At 41.2% G+C, this 19748-nt stretch overlaps 1 protein-coding gene across 7 annotated transcripts in view; it reads right to left on the reverse strand.

Annotated features, from left to right (window-relative positions):
• Positions 1-297: 297 nt before the first annotated feature.
• esyt2b (extended synaptotagmin-like protein 2b) overlaps positions 298-19748 on the reverse strand; it is a 107510-nt gene continuing 88059 nt past the window's right edge. For all 7 annotated transcript variants that reach the window (XM_061922235.1, XM_061922240.1, XM_061922239.1 and 4 more), the window contains 6 exons: positions 16753-17084; positions 11881-11979; positions 5800-5931; positions 1263-1368; positions 1146-1195; positions 298-1071 (listed from right to left, as the gene is read on the reverse strand). In XM_061922235.1, the coding sequence (XP_061778219.1) occupies positions 1011-1071; positions 1146-1195; positions 1263-1368; positions 5800-5931; positions 11881-11979; positions 16753-17084 (780 nt within the window). In that variant the 3' untranslated portion in view covers positions 298-1010. The remainder of the gene's footprint in view (positions 1072-1145; positions 1196-1262; positions 1369-5799; positions 5932-11880; positions 11980-16752; positions 17085-19748) is intronic.

Below are 19748 nucleotides of genomic sequence, written 5' to 3' on the forward strand. Positions count from 1 at the left end.
CCGTTCAATTAAGTGTTTTTTTCATCATTTATTCTCTACAAAAAGCCTTCCGTAAAAGGAAAAAAAATGTACGACGGAATGACAGACAGAAATACCCATTTTTTTTATATATATAGATTTATTTATTAAAGGTAAATTGAGCAAATTGGCAATTTCTGGCAATTTATTTAAGTGTGTATCAAACTGGTAGCCCTTCGCATTAATCAGTACCCAAGAAGTAGCTCTTGGTTTCGAAAAGGTTGCTGACCCCATACACTCTACTTTAATGACCAAACATGGAAAAATAACCGCACCAGATTCTCAAAAGACACAATTTATTCAATAAAAGCCGCGTATCATTCAAAATCAACAAGTTTAAGAAGGCAAAATTACTTGGTGATGTTTTTAAGGCACAGGATAGATAACAAGTTGTTTTTTAAAAGCTTCAATAAACACAAACAGTTATAACTGCTGGCAGCCCTGCATATTAAAATACATTAACAGTTGTCCGTATTTTTATTTTATTTATGCCTCACATCATATCCAATTTCAAGTATCTATTGAAATTCTTCCTTTTTTTTTTAAATACAGCCCCACAGAGGGCCAACAGCTCTTCTCATACGTGAGACCATGCATGTTGCACAAAGTCCACCAGAAAAATTCACAGAGCGTTTGTGTTTTTGTCTTTGCGTGTAAGTGTGTTCCACGTCTGAAATCAAGCAACAAAAAACAAAAAAAACACTGCAGGAAACAAAACCAGAAAGATGGTTATCTGCTACATGGCCAACTTGTGGGTCGGACCGTGTTCCTTTGGTACTGTAAGAGTTTGAAATGTTGGACGCACACCAAAAACAACTTTGACTCATTTACAACGCCGTGCAAGTTGCAACACACACGTAACAACAACAGAAACACACAAGTGCCTCTTTTCATGACAATTATATTACAGCCTTCATATTAGGAACACGTGCTGAAAAGGAGTCCTGTAAACTATATAACAAATGTACATAGATAAAAGTATTAAAAGCACATTATGTAACAGTGCCTTGGACACTTCCTTTACTCGACAAGCCGTCTTCACTCAGCTCATACCTGCAAAACACAACAAAGCATATCAAGCATGTATAAATGCAATGTTTGGTAGTCAAGCGCAAACCCGACGTTACCATTGTGTCCATCCTTTTGCTATATCGTCCCCACATAAATCCACCAACACCTGAAAGTGAACAACAGGACATATCAAGAATGTGTGACACACAAAAAACAAAAAACAAAAGTCTTACTTTTCCAAAGAGGCCTTTGTGTTTGGACAAGATGTTCCCTCTGTTCTTCACTGCTACATCCAGAGTTCTTCTGTGGAGCTCCACAGTAGACACACTGTACTCAAAGCTGAAAGCGTACACCCACGCGCACAAACAATCACAACACACACCAGTCTTTGACATCTTTCAACAAGTGTGGAGAGTGAGTGCCTCCATTATTATCTATGAAAAGCAGTAGCAGACACAAGAGGGCGAGGAGTGTGTGTTGGTGTTGAAGTTTCAGGGTTTCTACTTTACTGCAATTATACAAACCCCGTTTCCATATGAGTTGGGAAATTGTGTTAGATGTAAATATAAACGGATGATTGGCTGGTAGGAGGCTCTCGAGCCAACCCTCTACACATCTTCACCCTACTGCTTTACTCGCCAAAACCTTTCTCTAAGAACTCTATTATCTGAGCTGAGATTTAAACAAGATCCAGACACACTAAATAATTGAATTGGAATTGTATATATGTATATAGTAACTGTGTTTTTTTTCAAATTGCTTTCACGGGACGTAGTTTTGCGGCCCCCACCTTAATATGAAAGTCTAATGTTAGTGCGGCCCGCGAGTTTTTAATGAATGCCGGTTGACAGCGTTGTGTTATTTGGATCCAAAATGGCTCTTCCAACGTTCTGGGTTGCCTACCCCTGCATTGGTGGAAAAGCGGCCCGTCCTTTTTCAGACGTCGCTGCCAAACTGCCGACCAAACTGCAATTCAAGCTCTGCCTTCTCTCTCCGAGTCGAAACTCTACTCTTCCGTTCCTAGCCCATAACACTCCATATACTTTACATCAGGGGTCTCAGACACGCGGCCCGCGACACGTTGTTTTGCGGCCCCCCACCTTAATATGAAAGTCTAATGTTAGTGCGGCCCGCGAGTTTTTAATAAATGTCGCTTGACAGCTTTGTGTTATTTGGGTCAAAAATGGCTCTTCCAACGTTCTGGGTTGCCTACCCCTGCATTGGTGGAAAAGCGGCAAATGAGTGAAAGCGACAGACGTCGCTGCCAAACTGCCAACCAAAATGCAATTCAAGCTGTGCCTTCTCTCTCCGAGTCAAAACTATAGTCTTCTGTTCCTAGCCCATAACACTCCATATACTTTACACCAGGGGTCTCAGACACGCGGCCCGTGAGACGTTATTTTGCGGCCCCCACCTTAGTATGAAAGTCTAATGTTATTTCGGCCCGCAAGTTTTTAACGAATGCCGCTTGACGGCGTTGTGTTATTTGGGTCAAAAATGGCTCTTCCAACGTTCTGGGTTGCCTACCCCTGCATTGGTGGAAAAGCGGCCCGTCCTTTTTCAGACGTCGCTGCCAAACTGCAATTCAAGCTCTGCCTTCTCCCTCCGAGTCGAAACTCTAGTCTTCCGTTCCTAGCCCATAACAACCCATATACTTTACATCAGGGGTCTCAGACACGCGGCCCGTGAGACGTTATTTTGCGGCCCCCACCTTAATATGAAAGTTTAATGTTATTTCGGCCCGCAAGTTTTTAACGAATGCCGCTTGACAGCGTTGTGTTATTTGGGTCAAAAATGGCTCTTCCAACATTCTGGGTTGCCTACCCCTGCATTGGTGGAAAAACGGCCCGTCCTTTTTCAGACGTCGCTGCCAAACTGCCGACCAAACTGCAATTCAAGCTCTGCCTTCTCTCTCCGAGACGAAACTCTAGTCTTCCGTTCCTAGCCCATAACACCCCATATACTTTACATCAGGGGTCTCAGACACGCGGCCCTCGAGACGTTGTTTTGCAGCCCCCACCTTAATATGAAAGTCTAATGTTAGTGCGGCCCGCAAGTTTTTAATGAATGTCGCTTGACAGCGTTGTGTTATTTGGGTCAAAAATGGCTCTTCCAACGTTCTGGGTTGCCTACCCCTGCATTGGTGGAAAAGCGGCAAATGAGTGAAAGCGACAGACGTCGCTGCCAAACTGCCAACCAAACTGCAATTCAAGCTCTGCCTTCTCTCTCCGTGTCGAAACTCTAGTCTTCCGTTCCTAGCCCATAACACTCCATATACTTTACATCAGGGGTCTCAGACACGCGGCCCTCGAGACGTTGTTTTGCAGCCCCCACCTTAATATGAAAGTCTAGTTTTAGTGCGGCCCGCAAGTTTTTAATGAATGTCGCTTGACAGCGTTGTGTTATTTGGATCCAAAATGGCTCTTCCAACGTTCTGGGTTGCCTACCCCTGCATTGGTGGAAAAGCGGAAAATGAGTGAAAGCGACAGACGTCGCTGCCAAACTGCCAACCAAACTGCAATTCAAGCTCTACCTTCTCTCTCCGAGTCGAAACTCTAGTCTTCCGTTCCTAGCCCATAACACTCCATATTCTTTACATCAGGGGTCTCAGACACGCGGCCCGCGAGACGTTGTTTTGCGGCCCCCACCTTAATATGAAAGTCTAATGTTAGTGCGGCCCGCGAGTTTTTAATGAATGTCGCTTGACAGCGTTGTGTTATTTGGGTCAAAAATGGCTCTTCCAACGTTCTGGGTTGCCTACCCCTGCATTGGTGGAAAAGCGGCCCGTCCTTTTTCAGACGTCGCTGCCAAACTGCCAACCAAACTGCAATTCAAGCTCTGCCTTCTCTCTCCGAGTCGAAACTCTAGTCTTCCGTTCCTAGCCCATAACACCCCATATACTTTACATCAGGGGTCTCAGACACGCGGCCCGTGAGACGTTGTTTTGCGGCCCCCACCTTAATATGAAAGTCTAATGTTAGTGCGCCCCGCGAGTTTTTAATGAATGTCGCTTGACAGCGTTGTGTTATTTGGGTCAAAAATGGCTCTTCCAACGTTCTGGGTTGCCTACCCCTGCATTGGTGGAAAAGCGGCAAATGAGTGAGAGCGACAGACGTCGCTGCCAAACTGCCAACCAAACTGCAATTCAAGCTCTGCCTTCTCTCTCCAAGTCGAAACTCTAGTCTTCTGTTCCTAGCCCATAACACTCCATATACATTACATCAGAGGTCTCAGACACGCGGCCCTCGAGACGTTGTTTTGCAGCCCCCACCTTGATATGAAAGTCTAATGTTAGTGCGGCCCGCAAGTTTTTAATGAATGTCGCTTGAAAGCGTTGTGTTATTTGGGTCAAAAATGGCTCTTCCAACGTTCTGGGTTGCCTACCCCTGCATTGGTGGAAAAGCGGCAAATGAGTGAAAGCCATGGAGACGAGGGTTTTCGTACGTGCCCGGCTGCAGTCACACCGCGACACTTGTCCGTCAGTAATAACAGTCCCTGATAACCCGGACCAAAGCAAACAGTTATTTGTTTTTTTTTTTATTATTTTATTTGCATTGCCTCACATTTCTTAATTCTCATTTTGTTCATTTATATTTTGATTTTATTTTGTGTTGAAAATAACAATAAAGACATTTAAAAATATTTTTTTTAAGAAATCTTTTCTTGCGGCCCAGCCTCACCCAGGCTCTGCATCCAGTGGCCCCCAGGCAAATTGAGTTTGAGACCCCTGCTTTAGATTGATTGATTGATTTAGCACGTACAGGATACATTTAAGTTTGTAAGACTAATATAACATACACATGAAATAGACATGACATAAAAGTATAACTTCCATTGTGTATTTTACATAAATAATGCCCATTGTGTATTTTACATAATGTCAATAGTGTATTTTCCATAAAAAAATAGGTTTAATGTTAATATATTCACACAATAAACTACACATTTTTATACATACAGAAATTACACAACATTCACACACCAAACATTGTATGGGACTTATCACTATTAGTGTTGTCGCTCTCTACTGGTCAAATTTAGCACTACATGTATTAAACAAGGTTTGCATGTAATTCTAAGACAAAAAAACAACACGATCACGGATACAAAAGACATCACAAAGTCAGCAATTCCAATACAGAACAAACTAAATAACTTTCTTGAAATGATATCTACTTTGTCATACTTTGTTGTCCAGTCGTTGTTATAAAGTCCGTTTTTTTACATTTACCGTATTTCCTTGAATTGCCGCCGTGGCGCTAATTGATTTAAAATCTCTTTTCACTCCTGCGCTTACCAAAGGCATGCGGTAAAAGTAAGCATGTGCTAATTATTTGAAAACCTCTTCTGACTACGGCACTTACCAAAGGAATGCAGTAAAAATTTGAGTGTGATGTAAGCTTGGACCTTAAATCCTACAAAGTACTGGTATTGAAATCGCTAATTAGCTAAGCGCTAATTATTTTGGGAAACGAGTTTGACCCGGCAGTAATTCAAGGCAGGCGCATACTATATGCCCTGCGGCAATTGAAGGAAATACGGTATTTAGATTTTTTTCCAGATTTGAATGAGTAGTCTTCTTGTACTCCCCCCACTGCTGCACACATATGGTTTGCTGTTGCCCCCTGCGGGGTGGCGGGAGTACTGCATGATAATCAACCCTGGTTTTAATGGTTTCATCAAGCCTATTTAGGTGCTGTTCGACAGGGCAAATGGAGAGCTTTGGTGGGCCGGATGTGGCCCAACACCTGTTCTAGTACAATGACTCACGTGTGATCATAAACAGGGTTGAGGGTCCTCTTCATGGTGCTGGTCTTCCTCCTGCCCGAGCGGCTCTTGTCAGGCAGCAGATAGAGGCGGATGAAGGGATCAGAGGCGTCTTTGGTGAAGGCGATCAAGTTACTGCGGACAAAAGTGTTTGGTCACATGTTTGCAGCTATTTGTGTACCTTCAAATGTCACAAGGTGGAAGGTAGCAAATGGGGTCAGCCCAAAGGGACAAATTGCAATATTGTTTGGCGGCCAGGCTGGCTGACAATACCGTTGGGACCCTCCAGGTCTTTAAAAGCCTACTGAAATGAGATTTTCTTATTCAAACGGGGATAGCAGGTCCATTCTATGTGTCATACTTGATCATTTCGCGATATTGCCATATTTTTGCTGAAAGGATTTAGTAGAGAACATCCACGATAAAGTTCGCAACTTTTGGTCGCTAATAAAAATGCCTTTCCTGTACCGGAAGTAGCAGACGATGTGCGCGTGACGTCACGGGTTGTGGAGCTCCTCACATCTGAACATTGTTTACAATCATGGCCACCAGCAGCGAGAGCGATTCGGACCGAGAAAGCGACGATTTCTCCATTAATTTGAGCGAGGATGAAAGATTTGTGGATGAGGATAGTGAGAGGGAAGGACTAGAAAAAAAAAAAAAGACACATTTACTAGGATAATTCTGGAAAATCCCTTATCTGCTTATTGTGTTACTAGTGTTTTAGTGAGATTATATAGCTGTACCTGAAAGTCGGAGGGGTGTGGCCACGGGTGTGGTGACCGCCAGTGTCTCTGAGGGAAGCCACGTTTCTTGACGAGGCAAAGCGAAGGCAGTTGTTGTTTTTTTCCCCCCTCTTTGATGGTGGAAGCATCCCACGTTCAGGGGAGGCCGGTCGGAGGAGGCAAGAGAGTCGCAGCTGCCTCTTTGACAGGTGCACAAGGAACGACGCAAGCTCCGCTCATGTCTACAGTAAGAGCCGACTCATTACCACAATTTTTTCACCGAAACCAGCCGGTTGACATGTGGTAGAGAACCATGTTCGCTTGACCGCTCTGTTCCATAGTAAGGCTTCACCTTCGGTAATGTAAACAAGGAAACACCGGCTGTGTTTGTGTTATTAAAGGCAACCGCAATCCACCTACATCTTTCTTCTTTGACGTCTCCATTATTAATTGAACAAATTGCAAAAGATTCAGCAACAAAGATGTCCAGAATATTGTGGAATTATGCGATTAAAGCAGACAGTGTTCGGGCTTCAACAAAATGTCCGCTACAATCCAAGACGTCACGCACACGCGTCATCATACCGACGTTTTCAACAGGATACTTTGCGTGAAATTTAAAATCGCAATTTAGTAAACTAAAAAGGCCGTATTGGCATGTGTTGCAATGTTAATATTTCATCATTGATATATAAACTATCAGACTGCGTGGTCGGTAGTAGTGGGCTTCAGTAGGTCTTTAAAGCAGATCTTTCCGAGAAATATTGTCATATAGGATAGTTTTTTTTCCACATTAGATCCTAAACCAGGCCTGGGCAATTATTTTGACTCGGGGGGCCAAATTTCGAGAAAAAAAATGTGTCTGGGGGGCGGTATATATGTTTTTAAGAAAAACTAATAAAAAACCTCACAATAAAGTCTGATTGAATGCTAAAAATGTTATGACAGATCGCCCTTAAAAACGGAATGGAATTTTTTTTTCTATGAACGATAAAACCCTGACAATTGAGAACATACGAACATCACAGCCCCTCTCAATCGATATATTTTACAATCAAGCCAACAAAATGCAACAAACAGCGAAATATGAACGTCAAGTGTAAAAAAAACAAAAAACATCCACTATCGGATATATGTTATATATATCACTAAGCTTTAGAACAGCGGTCAGCAACCCAAACCCTGGAAAGAGCCATATTGGACGAAAAATACAAAAACCAAATCTGTCTGGAGCCGCAAAAAATTAAAAGCGTTATAAGTGTTATAATGAATGCAACACATGACGAAGGGTCTATATTAGCTATAATAGCCTACTATCCAAATGACTATGTGTGGCAGCTGGCTGAAGCAAATCCTCTTTGACAGAAATGTTATATTTATATTCTACACATTTTTACAACATTAAAAACCATTCGTAAATCAGAGGCTACTCAGAGGGTGAGATAACTACTGGAAAATAACTGGCTTTTTAACGGCCAAAAGTATATACTGTATTTTTCTGAGTATAAGTCGAAAATGCATAATAAAGACGGAAAAAACATATATAAGTCGCACTGGAGTATAAGTCGCATTTATTGGGGAAATTTATTTGATAAAACCCAACAGCAAGAATAGACATTTGAAAGGCAATTTAAATAAATAAATAAATAAATAGTGAACAACAAGCTGAATAAGTGTATGTTATATGAGGCATAAATAACCAACTGAGAAGGTGCCTGGTATGTTAACATAACATATTATGGTAAGAGTCATTCAAATAACTATAACATATAGAACATGCTATACCTTTACCAAACAATCTGTCACTCCTAATCGATAAATCCCATGAAATCTTATACATCTAGTCTCTTACGTGAATGAGCTAAATAATATTATTTGATATTTTACGGTAATGTGTTAATAATTTCACACATACGTCGCCCCTGAGTATAAGTCACACCTCTGGCCAAACTATGAAAAAAACTGCGACTTATAGTCAGAAAAATACGGTATGTGTGTGACTTCTTTTAATAGATGTATTACAATCTTTGGCAAGCTAGGTAATGTTTGCTGTGGTCTGGAACCACATGGCACACAAACAACTATCAGAAATGCAGCCAATATTACATTCAGATAATGTGTCATGAGACATGCAAGACTACATTATATACAAAGAGGATAAAAGTAACGGATCTATAGTATAGCTACAAATGAGGCATAATGATGCAATATGAACATACAGCTAGCCTTAATAGCATGTTAGCATTGATTAGCTCGCAGTCATGTACTGACCAAATATGCTTGATTAGCACTCCAACAAGTCAATAACATCAACAAAGCTCACTTTTGTGCATTCACGCACAGTATAAAACGTTTGGTGGACAAAATGAGACAAAGAAGGAGTGGAAGATTTTACATGTAAACAAACTGTTGCATCCCAGTCCACATTATGGTGGGTTCAAGAACTGCCGAAATTAGTAGGACAAAACGATGTTCACCAAATATTCTCATCAGTGAAGCATACACACAGACATATTAAACAGTGGGCATTCTAACAATTGGGAAGGTTTGTGTCATGTTTCCCCATCTTTTTCCATTTTCAATAATTTTTTAAAAATGCTCCAGGGAGCCACTACGGTGGCACTAAAGAGCCGCATGTGGTTCAAGAGCCATGGGTTGCTGACCCACGCTTTAGAACCTTTTTGTAAAAATCTCCTTCCACGTCTTTCCCTGACACCCACATTTCAGGCTCTAGAAACACTCTGTGGAAACGCTCCCTACCCACACTAATTGGTGCCTCGTCTGTCCTGCTGTGACGTACATCACCATAGTAACGAGTAGGGTTGTACGGTATATGGGTATTAGTATAGTACCGTGATACTAATGAATCATATACGGTACCATACCGCCTCTGAAAAATACCGGTCCGCCACACCCGAAGATTTTTTGTTGAAATAAAGCCAATAATGCTATTTTTTTTGGTCCCTTTTATTTAGAAACGTATGAAAGTACTGAAAAGTATCAAAATAATATTGGTATCAGGACACTAGTCACTAAAATATCATGCAAAAGCGCAGATTCCAACCATTGAAATACTTAATATAGTTCCAGACTTATGGTCATTTGAAAACATCACTGCACATCATAACGGCAGCTACACTTTTCATCTTAAAGATCTAAAAAAAATATTTGGGAATGTCCGGCGGGCCAGATTGAAAAGCTTAACGGGCCGCATGTTGCCCCCGGGCCTTAATTTGCCCAGGTGCTGTCCTTTCTCTCTGGCACTCAACGAGGGTTGACGCTCCCCTTATCTCTCCTGCTTGATTCTTTCTTTTGTCATGTCTTAACTTTCTTGTTGCCTCTTTTTGCACTGCTCTCCAAATCTAAACATTGGAACTATTTAACTGGCCTCAACAAAATTGACAAGATCTTGGGTTTAGGGGAACCTGCTGTCGTGACAAAGCGGTTGTTGCTGGACACGCGACGGACTCTTGGGAGAAGGAGAAGTGCCGCGTGCCTGGCGACCCTTTTCTGTCTAGGACGTGAAGACATCTACCTATTTGGAATTATGACAACAGGACATCTGCTGATTGGAGTAAGCGTTGCTCTTGTTTGTCGACAAATTGGAAGTTGCTGGCAGTCTTCAAAGTACCCCAAAGCTGCCACAAATGATTGGAGGATGCGGGAAGAACTGTGGATTACATCGGACTGTCTACCCCGCAGGTTTTGAGGACCAGTCATAGACAATTTAGAGCAGAAGTGTCAAACTCAAATACAGAGTGGGCCAAAATTCTAAACTGAACAAAGCCGCGGGCCAAAGTTGAAAAACTTAACCTTTTAATAGGGACCCAAACAAGTTTTGCATTGAATATTGAACAAGCAAGGTTTATATAACTTTATAGTGACGTACAAAATCGAGTTTTGTTGTTAGCAGGGGTGTATATTGTAGCGAACCGGAAGAGTAAGGGCTGCAAGGGGTTCTGGGTATTTGTTCTGTTGTGTTTATCTTGTGTTACAGTGCGGATGTTCTTCCGAAATGTGTTTGTCATTCTTGTTTGGTGTGGCTTCACAGTGTGGTGTAACGGTGTTAAAATTGTTTATACGGCCACCCTCAGTGTGACCTGTTTGGCTGTTGACCAAGTATGCCTTGCATTCACTTGTGTGTGAGTAGAAGCCGCATATATTACGTGACTGGGCCGGCACGCTGTTTGTTTGGAGGAAAAGCGGACGTGACGACAGGTTGTACACGATGCTAAAAGCAGTACCTTTAAGGCAGTGGTCCCCAACCTTTTTGTATCCGCGGACCGGTCAACGCTTAATAATTTGTCCCGCGACCCGGGGTGGGGGGGTGTCCTTTTTTTTCAAAATTTTTTTTTTCTTCTTTGTCATGAAAAATGGATGTTTTTGTCATGAAAAAGGGAGGTTTTTGTGGTTGGTTCACTATTTGAAAGTGAATATTGGGTTTTTTATGTTGATTTAATAAAAAAATAAAAAAAATAACATTTTTTTTTTTTTTTTATAAAAAATTCTTCTGCGGCCCGGTACCAATCGGGCCACGGCCGGGCCGCAGCCCGGTGGTTGGGGACCACTGATTTAAGGCACGCCCCCAATATTGTTGTCCGGGTGGAAATTCGGGCCAAATTTGGCCTGGGAGCCAGAGTTTGACACCCATGATTTAGAGTAAAAAGCAAATTTTATTTTCACTCGCATACAAATCATTCTAACTTGGACTGATTCCCTGGCTTCGAGACTCTCCTGAAGGTCAATGCGGCGAAGACACAACAAACTCCCTTCTTTTCTCTCATGGACACACACCTGTTGTTGTTGACTTTGGACGAGACGGTACAATACATCAAGGCCGCGGAACAGAGACACACTACGGGCTTATACACACACACATCCACAAAAAAATTATACGCCACACATACACACCCCAACCCCCCAACCCAACGCCCTCGACGCAAATCCCGTAGGCGTGATGAATGGATGGTCAGCGCCTGACCTTGAACTACCTTCCCTCTGTTGCTAGATATCTCGAGATTTATGTTGTAATATGTATATGTGCTTTGCTATGGAGGTTTTTTCCCACTCCGAACTGGGCCCCCTTAGGAGCCCAGTCTGGATTGTATTTTTTTACTCATCCTTCCCCAGCGTTGACCTTTTTCCCATCTTTTACGGGGCGCCTTATGGCGACCCATCAGCGTTCTTGTTCTGTAACCCTGTACACTGTTTGTTTGTCTAATCTTGAACAGGTTTGTGCTGAAAACAAAGTTTCATTGTACTTGTGCAATGACAATAAAGACCTATCCTATCCTATCCTATCCTAAACACATTGGTGCCTGACAGGTTCAAACCATGTGATGCAGCTTTATTAGCTCACCGGCAGGCGTGGGCCACCACGATGAGTTTGTTCCTCTGGGCGCTGTGTCGAACCGTCAGCTGGACCTCACCCAGGGGGAACTGGCTGGGGGCGGAGCCACTGTAAGCACATGACACTCAGTCAGTCGCTTTCTGAGGCGTCAGATCGTTATCAGCCAGAGAGGAACTCCACCAAGTCCAAACAATGCTTTGAATACTTTTACCTTTTATCAATCTACTCCATTATTCGCTAAAAATGAAGGAAAATTACAACTGACACATTTGACTGGGTTTGCAAGACAACTGTCCCTTCATCAGACAAGGAAGCATATTTTGACAAGTTGAACTGGTTTACTTCAGTGGTGTCATTTCCTACTATTTCCCATTATAATTAATGCGTTATTATCATTGTTGAATGACACTAAAGTGAACATTATTGTTTCACATTGTCCCTTGAAACACACAACTGAAAGTTTTTTTTAATAATCACTTGAAACTTCAAATATTTTTCTCCTCGGTGGCACCAATGCCTCTGTCTGCAATGTTGTCTCACTCGCCATCTAACATTCTACTCTACGGAAGCGAAGCCAGGGATATTAAGTGAAACGAAGCGCTAGGCTCCGTTCAATCAAAGGGAAAATCTCCCGGAGCAAAGTCCGCGTAGTTGCTTTCCACCGAGTTTTGTCGAGCATAACGGCGCTGCTGCGCATGCGGCGACTCCGTCTCCAGGAAGTAAGCAGTGTTGCCTAAAATGCATTAACACAGTGGTTCTCGAATGGGGGTACTTGAAGGGGTATGTGAGATTTTTTGAAAATATTCTAAAAATAGCAACAGGTCGAAAATCCTTTATAAATATATTTAGTGAATCATACTTCAACAAAATATGAATGTAAGTTCATTACTGTGAAAAAAAAATACAACAATACAATATTCAGTGTTGACAGCTAGATTTTTTGTGGACATGTTCCATAAATGTTGATGTTAAAGATTTCATTTTTTGTGAAGAAATGTTTAGAATGAAGTTGATGAATCCACATGGATCTCTATTACAATCCCCAAAGAGGGCACTTTAAGTTGATGATTACTTCTATGTGTAGAAATCTTTATTTATAATTGAATCACTTGTTTATTTTTCAACAAATTGTTAGTTATTTTTATATCTTTTTTTCCAAATAGTTCAAGAAAGACCACTACAAATGAGCAATATTTAGAATAATTTTTATACAATTTAATAAATCAGAAACTGATTACATAGTGCTGTATTTTACTTCTTTATCTGTTTTTTTCAACCAAAATTCTTTGCTCTGATTAGGGGGTACTTGAATTCAAAAAATGTTCAAGGGGGTACATCACTGAAAAAAGGTTGAGAACCACTGCATTAAAGGCCTACTGAAACCCACTACTACCGACCACGCAGTCTGATAGTTTATACATCAATGATGAAATATTAACATTGCAACACATGCCAATACAGCCGGTTTAGTTCACTAAATTGCAATTTTAAATTTCCCGCGAGGTATCCTGTTGAAAACGTCGCGGAATGATGACGCTTATCTTGATGCGTGCTTGTGACGTTATTGGTTGGAGCGGACATTTCAGCCCAGCACCACACACGGTGCATAACTCGTCTCTTTTCATTGCATAATTACACAGTATTTTGGACATCTGTGTTGCTGAATCTTTTGCAATTTGTTCAATTAATAATGGAGACGTCAAATAAGATTGGTGGAAAGCGGTGGATTGCAGCTGCCTTTATTTCTTTGTTTGTTGTGAAGCATTAACACAGAGCGGTCAAGCGAACATGTTTCTCTCTGTCAACCAGCAAGTTTTTGGATGGGAAATTGTGATATTAAGTCGGCTCTTACCGGAGACTTAAGTGGATTATGCGACCTCCTCCTGCAGCTCAAAAAGGCAGCTGTGATCTTGGCTCCTCGGCTTCTCTGAGGGACACTGGCGTTCACCGCAGCCATCCGGCTTTCAGGTATGACTTTAGAATCTCACTAAAACACTATTGACACAATAAGCAGATAAGGGATTTTCCAGAATTATCCTCGTAAATGTGTCTAATTACATCTGAAACGCTCCCACTGCCGTCACCTTTTGTTTTTGTTTTTGTTTTTTTTAGTGCTTCACTCTAACTTTCCTCATCCACGAATCGTTCATCCTCGCTCAAATTAATGGGGAAAACGTCGCTTTCTCGGTCCGAATAGCTCTTGCTGCTGGAGGCTATGCTTGTAAACAATGTGAGGATGTGAGGAGCTCCACAACCCGTGACGTCATGCGCACATGGTCTGCTACTTCCGGCAAAGGCAAGGCTTTTATATTAGCGACCAAAAGTTGTGAACTTTATCGTTGATGTTCTCTACTAAATCCTTTCAGCAAAAATATGGCAACATCGCGAAATGATCAAGTATGACAATGGACCTGCTATCCCCGTTTAAATAAGAAAATCTCATTTCAATACTTTAACATACCGTCATGTTTTGTGATCATGTTTTGTTTAGTTATATTCGGTTTGTTTTTGACTCCATTAGTTCCTGATTTTGCGCACCCTGGTTTGTTTTAGTTTCCATGACAACTCATTAGTTTCACCTGTACTCATTTGGACTCACACTCCTGATTTGTTTAGGACTCACGCACCTGTCTTAATCATGTCACTATTATTTAAGCTTGAAGTTGCCAGGCAGTCGGCCTGGCGTCATTGTTCTTTTCATGCTCTGTTCATGCTAGCTTTTTTCACCTCATAGTTCATGCTGCTCGTTTCACGTCACGGTGTTCTGTGTTTCCGAGGATGTGGTAGTCGTAATGATTTGTGCAGTCCTTTGAGACATTTGTGATTTGGGGCTATATAAATAAACATTGATTGATTGATTGATTGAGTAAGTGTTCTTTTGGTTTCATGTCCATAGTCCGTCTAAGTTAGTTTTTGTTTCCCTACGCTAAGTTTGTGTCTGCGCCTTTCATTTGTACTTCGTTAGTGTTAAAAGTAAATCATTAAATCATATTTTCACCTTCACGCCATGTCCCGAGTAGTCCGTCTGCCTTCCTGGGAGAACGACACCGCAGCAAACTGCGACCCCCCATCTTGACACATACGTCTTTTCGATAACTAAAAATTTAAATGGTATTACTAACCGTCTGAATTTTGCCACAATTTATTATTATACCATTTACCGTTACATCGCTAACTGTAGTAATGATATGTTTGGTTTATTTGGTCATTTTTATACTTTAAATTATAGGCCCGAAATACATTGAATAAGCTTAAAAAAACCAAGCAAAAAAAAACTAAAAAAAAAGTGCAAAGCTGAAGCTGCAAACTTTTAAGCGCCATGTGCATACATATATTAGACATGAGTAACATATACTAATGCAGGGGTGTCAAACTCATTTTAGCTCAGGGGCCGCATGGAGGAAAATCTATGAACAAGCGGGCCGGACTATTCAAATCATGGCATTAATACTAAAAAATAAAGACATCTTCGGATTGTTTTCTTTGTCTTACTTTGGCCACAAATAGAACAAACACATTCTGAAAAATTTCCACATTAAATATTCCACTTTGAGATATTCTTTGGGGAAAATATTGCATATTTTGTGTTTGCTTTGTAAAAAAGTAAGCTGTTTTTAAAAAAAAATGTGTTTTAAAAAGGGCCTAAAACAAACAAACAAACAAAAAACACCCATCCATCCATCCATTTTCTACCGCTTATTCCCTTTTGGGGTCGCGGGGGGCGCTGGCGCCTATCTCAGCTACAATCGGGCGGAAGGCGGGGTACACCCTGGACAAGTCGCCACCTCATCGCAGGGCCAACACAAAAAACATAAACAACAATAAAACTGGACACCAGGGTGTACCCCGCCTTCCGCCCGATTGTAGCTGAGATAGGCGCCAACACCCCCCGCTACCCCAAAAGGGAATAAGCGGTAGAAAATGGATGGAAAATGTATAATCTGAAGTTGATCTGGAGGTTATTGTGTTAAAAGTAAACAGTTAATAAAATGTATCATTCATTTTTTAACACTTTAATGAGTCGGACCCTTTTGGATCCCCAATTATATTTAAAAAATAAATAAATAATGAATTAAAATCAATGTTGTTATGAGTTATTGACCTTTTTAAGGTTCCAATTATTACATAATCTCAAATATTCCACTTAAAAATTTTATTGGGTGAAAATGTTACATATTTTGTGTTTTTTACATAAAAACACAAAAAGAGCATACAACTTAAATCTTTAATAACGTTATATTGACACAATGTTCAATTGGAGATATTAACCTTGAATAATCATAAAAATAATAAAACTGAATAATGACGCATTTTTTTGACCAAAACCCTTTAGGGTCCCCGGGATCAAGCCTGACTGGAGGCCCAAATGTATATTTTCTGTACATAAATTGTATTGGTTTTTAAAATAAAAAATATAAAAATGGTCCCCGCTTGATTTGATTTTTCAGTGTGCGGCCCTCAGTGGAAAAAGTTTGGACACCCCTGATCAAAAGCCACCAAAATAGGAGCGCAAGACAAGAACTAAAACACTACACACAGGAAGACACCAAAAAACTCCAAATAATTCATGGCGTGATGTGACAGTACTTTGAGACGAGAGCTATAGTCATACATGGTTGGTTATGGTTTGAATTCTTATCAGCGAGAACAACTTTTTATTGTTAATATCAGCTGCTGAGTAAAATGTTTTAATGTTTTCTTCTGGTGTGTCTCCACATTCTTTCAATGAAAAAAAAATGAAAAAAAGGTTTAAAAAAACACTGCTAAAAACACACGACCGGGGAAAACTTTTACCAAAAATATTTGTCTAAAACCAAATCATAAAAAAGCAGGGTGTGCTAAAGCCGAGGTACTAATAGGACTGTTAGTTCTGTTACTTACTTGTGGATCAGCTGCATTCGCTGCTGGAGCTCCAAGGTGGCGAAGGGCAGCGAGATGTCTGAGGCCAGACTGGGCGTGGACTCCCTGTGAGCCAGGTGCTTCTGGGACGCAGACATTCCCACGGTCAGGCTGGAGGTGGAGCGCAGGGGGCTGGCTGCGTACGGCTCGCCATCCCTGTGGTGCAGCGTGAGGGAGGAGGTGTGCGTGGGCGGCGGCGAGTCGGAGGTGGACACTCTCGGGGAAGCCGCCGCGGACGCGTGGGGGAGACTGGACTTCCGGACATTGACCAGGGAGGGCTGGTCGGAGGAGACCTGCTTCTCCAGTGACAGGATCTGAGAGGAGACGTGAGGTCGTAGATCATACTTGCCAACCTTGAGACCTCCGAATTCGGGAGATTCCAGGCTTGGGTTTGAGGTGGGCGGGGTTAAAGTCGAGGAGTATATTTATAGCTAGAATTCACTGAAATTAAAGTATTTATTTTATACATACATACATACATACATATATAAATATATATATAAATATACATATATAGATACATATACATATATACATACATATACATATATACATACATAAATATACATATATATATACATATACATACATACATATATATATATATATATATATATATATATATATATATATATATATATATATATATATATACATATATATATATATATATATATATATATATATATACATACACACACATATACCATATTTATAATAGTAGAAGCATTTAAGTCTCATCTTAAAACTCATCTGTATACTCTAGCCTTTAAATAGACCTCCTTTTTAGACCAGTTGATCTGCCGCTTCTTTTCTTTCTCCTATGTCCCCCCCTCCCTTGTGGAGGGGGGCCGGTCCGATGACCATGGATGAAGTACTGACTGTCCAGAGTCGAGACCCAGGATGGACCGCTCGTCGGGACCCAGGATGGACCGCTCGCCTGTATCGGTTGGGGACATCTCTACGCTGCTGATCCGCTTGAGATGGTTTCCTGTGGACGGGACTCTCACTGCTGTCTTGGAGCCACTATGGATTGAACTTTCACAGTATCATGTTAGACCCGCTCGACATCCATTGCTTTCGGTCCCCTAGAGGGGGGGGGTTGCCCACATCTGAGGTCCTCTCCAAGGTTTCTCATAGTCAGCATTGTCGCTGGCGTCCCACTGAATGTGAATTCTCCCTGCCCACTGGGTGTGAGTTTTCCTTGCCCTTTTGTGGGTTCTTCCGAGGATGTTGTAGTCGTAATGATTTGTGCAGTCCTTTGAGACATTTGTGATTTGGGGCTATATAAATAAACATTGATTGATTGATTGATTGATTGATTTCCCTGAATAGCCGCCGGGGCGCTAATTAATTTCACTCCTGCGCTTATTCAAGCCATACGGTAAAAGTAAGCAGGCGCTAATAATTCTAAAACCTCTTCTCACCCCTGCGCTTACCAAAGGCATGCAGTAAAAAATTGAGTGTGATTTAAAAAAATAAAATAAAAATAAAAAATTATTCTGTGGCCACGGCCCGGTGGTTGGGGACCACTGCTCTACAACATGTCATCGCGACCGCCTTTACACAACGCTATCTGCGTGCCGGCCGGACGCATGCATTTGGCTGCTTCTCATACGAGATTGCAATGCATACTTGGTCAACAGCCATACCTTTTGCACTGATGTTTGTGATATAAACAACTTTAACACTCTTACTAATATGCGCCACACTCTGTGAACCCACACCAAACACATTTGTGGAGAACATCGGCTCTGTAACACATCATAAACCCAACATAAGAATTACCCACAATGCCATGCATCCATGACTCTTGGCTATATTATACACGCGCCTCCAACCCCGCCCACCTCAACTGACGCACGGAGAGGGGGGGGTTTGGCGCTAGCGGAGTGTATAATACAGCCAAGAGTCATGGAAAGAAGAAAGTGAATGAATGTTTATAACTGAATACATTTACATATGCATAAAAAATTGTATTCTTTTGTATAATTTTTTTTAAATGAATTTAGTAACGTTTATGACAAAAAATTTCCAAAACACAATATAGACTGTGATATAACAGGACAATGCATACATTTAACAAAAGCAGGGGTGTCCAAAGTGCGGCCCAGGGGCCATTTGCGGCCCACAGGTCATTTTTTTAACGGCCCCACGGCACATTGTAAAAATACTATTAAAAAAAACATAAAAACTGTTATAAAAGAGCCAACAGGTGAAATGTAACCAGAAAATGTTGCAATGTTGACTCTAATAACACAAAGCTGCCATGCATGTTTCTTTCTTTAAAAAATAATAATGAATCAAAATCAATGACATTATGAATTATTGACCTATTCAAGGCTCCAATACTATCACATTAAATATTCCACTTTGAGATATTCTTTGGGGAAAATATTGCATATTTTGTGTTTGCTGTGTAAAAAAGTAAGCTATTTTTTTTTTGATTTTTTTGTTTTAAAAAAGGCCTGGGTAATCCTTACGTTGCGTTTATAATGTGTTACAGAGCCGATGTTCTCCCGAAATGTGTTTGGTGTGGGTTCACAGAGTGTGGCACATATTAGTAAGAGTGTTAAAGTTGTTTTATATCACAACCGTCAGTGTGATCTGTATGGCTGTGGAACAAGACCCCTGGTTTACACATAGTAAAAGCAACAAAAAAAAAAAAACTCCTCCGCCATTTTGAAAATGACGACAGGGGAAGCGTCACTCGTGACGTCACGAATTTGACCCGGCGGTAAAAGTAAGCATGCGCTAATAAATTTGGGGAGCGAGTTTTACCCGGCAGTAATTCAAGGCAGGTGCATATAATTCAAGGAAATACGGTGTGTGTGTATATATATATATATATATATATATATATATATATATATATATAGGCAAAAAAAGTGGACAGGACGTAGAGATGCGCGGATAGGCAATTATATCATCCGCAGCCGCATCACTAAAGTCGTCATCCACCCGCCTTCCACCCGAAC

Source organism: Nerophis ophidion, linkage group LG15 (assembly GCF_033978795.1).
Source record: "Nerophis ophidion isolate RoL-2023_Sa linkage group LG15, RoL_Noph_v1.0, whole genome shotgun sequence".
NCBI classification, from domain to species: Eukaryota; Metazoa; Chordata; class Actinopteri; order Syngnathiformes; family Syngnathidae; genus Nerophis; species Nerophis ophidion.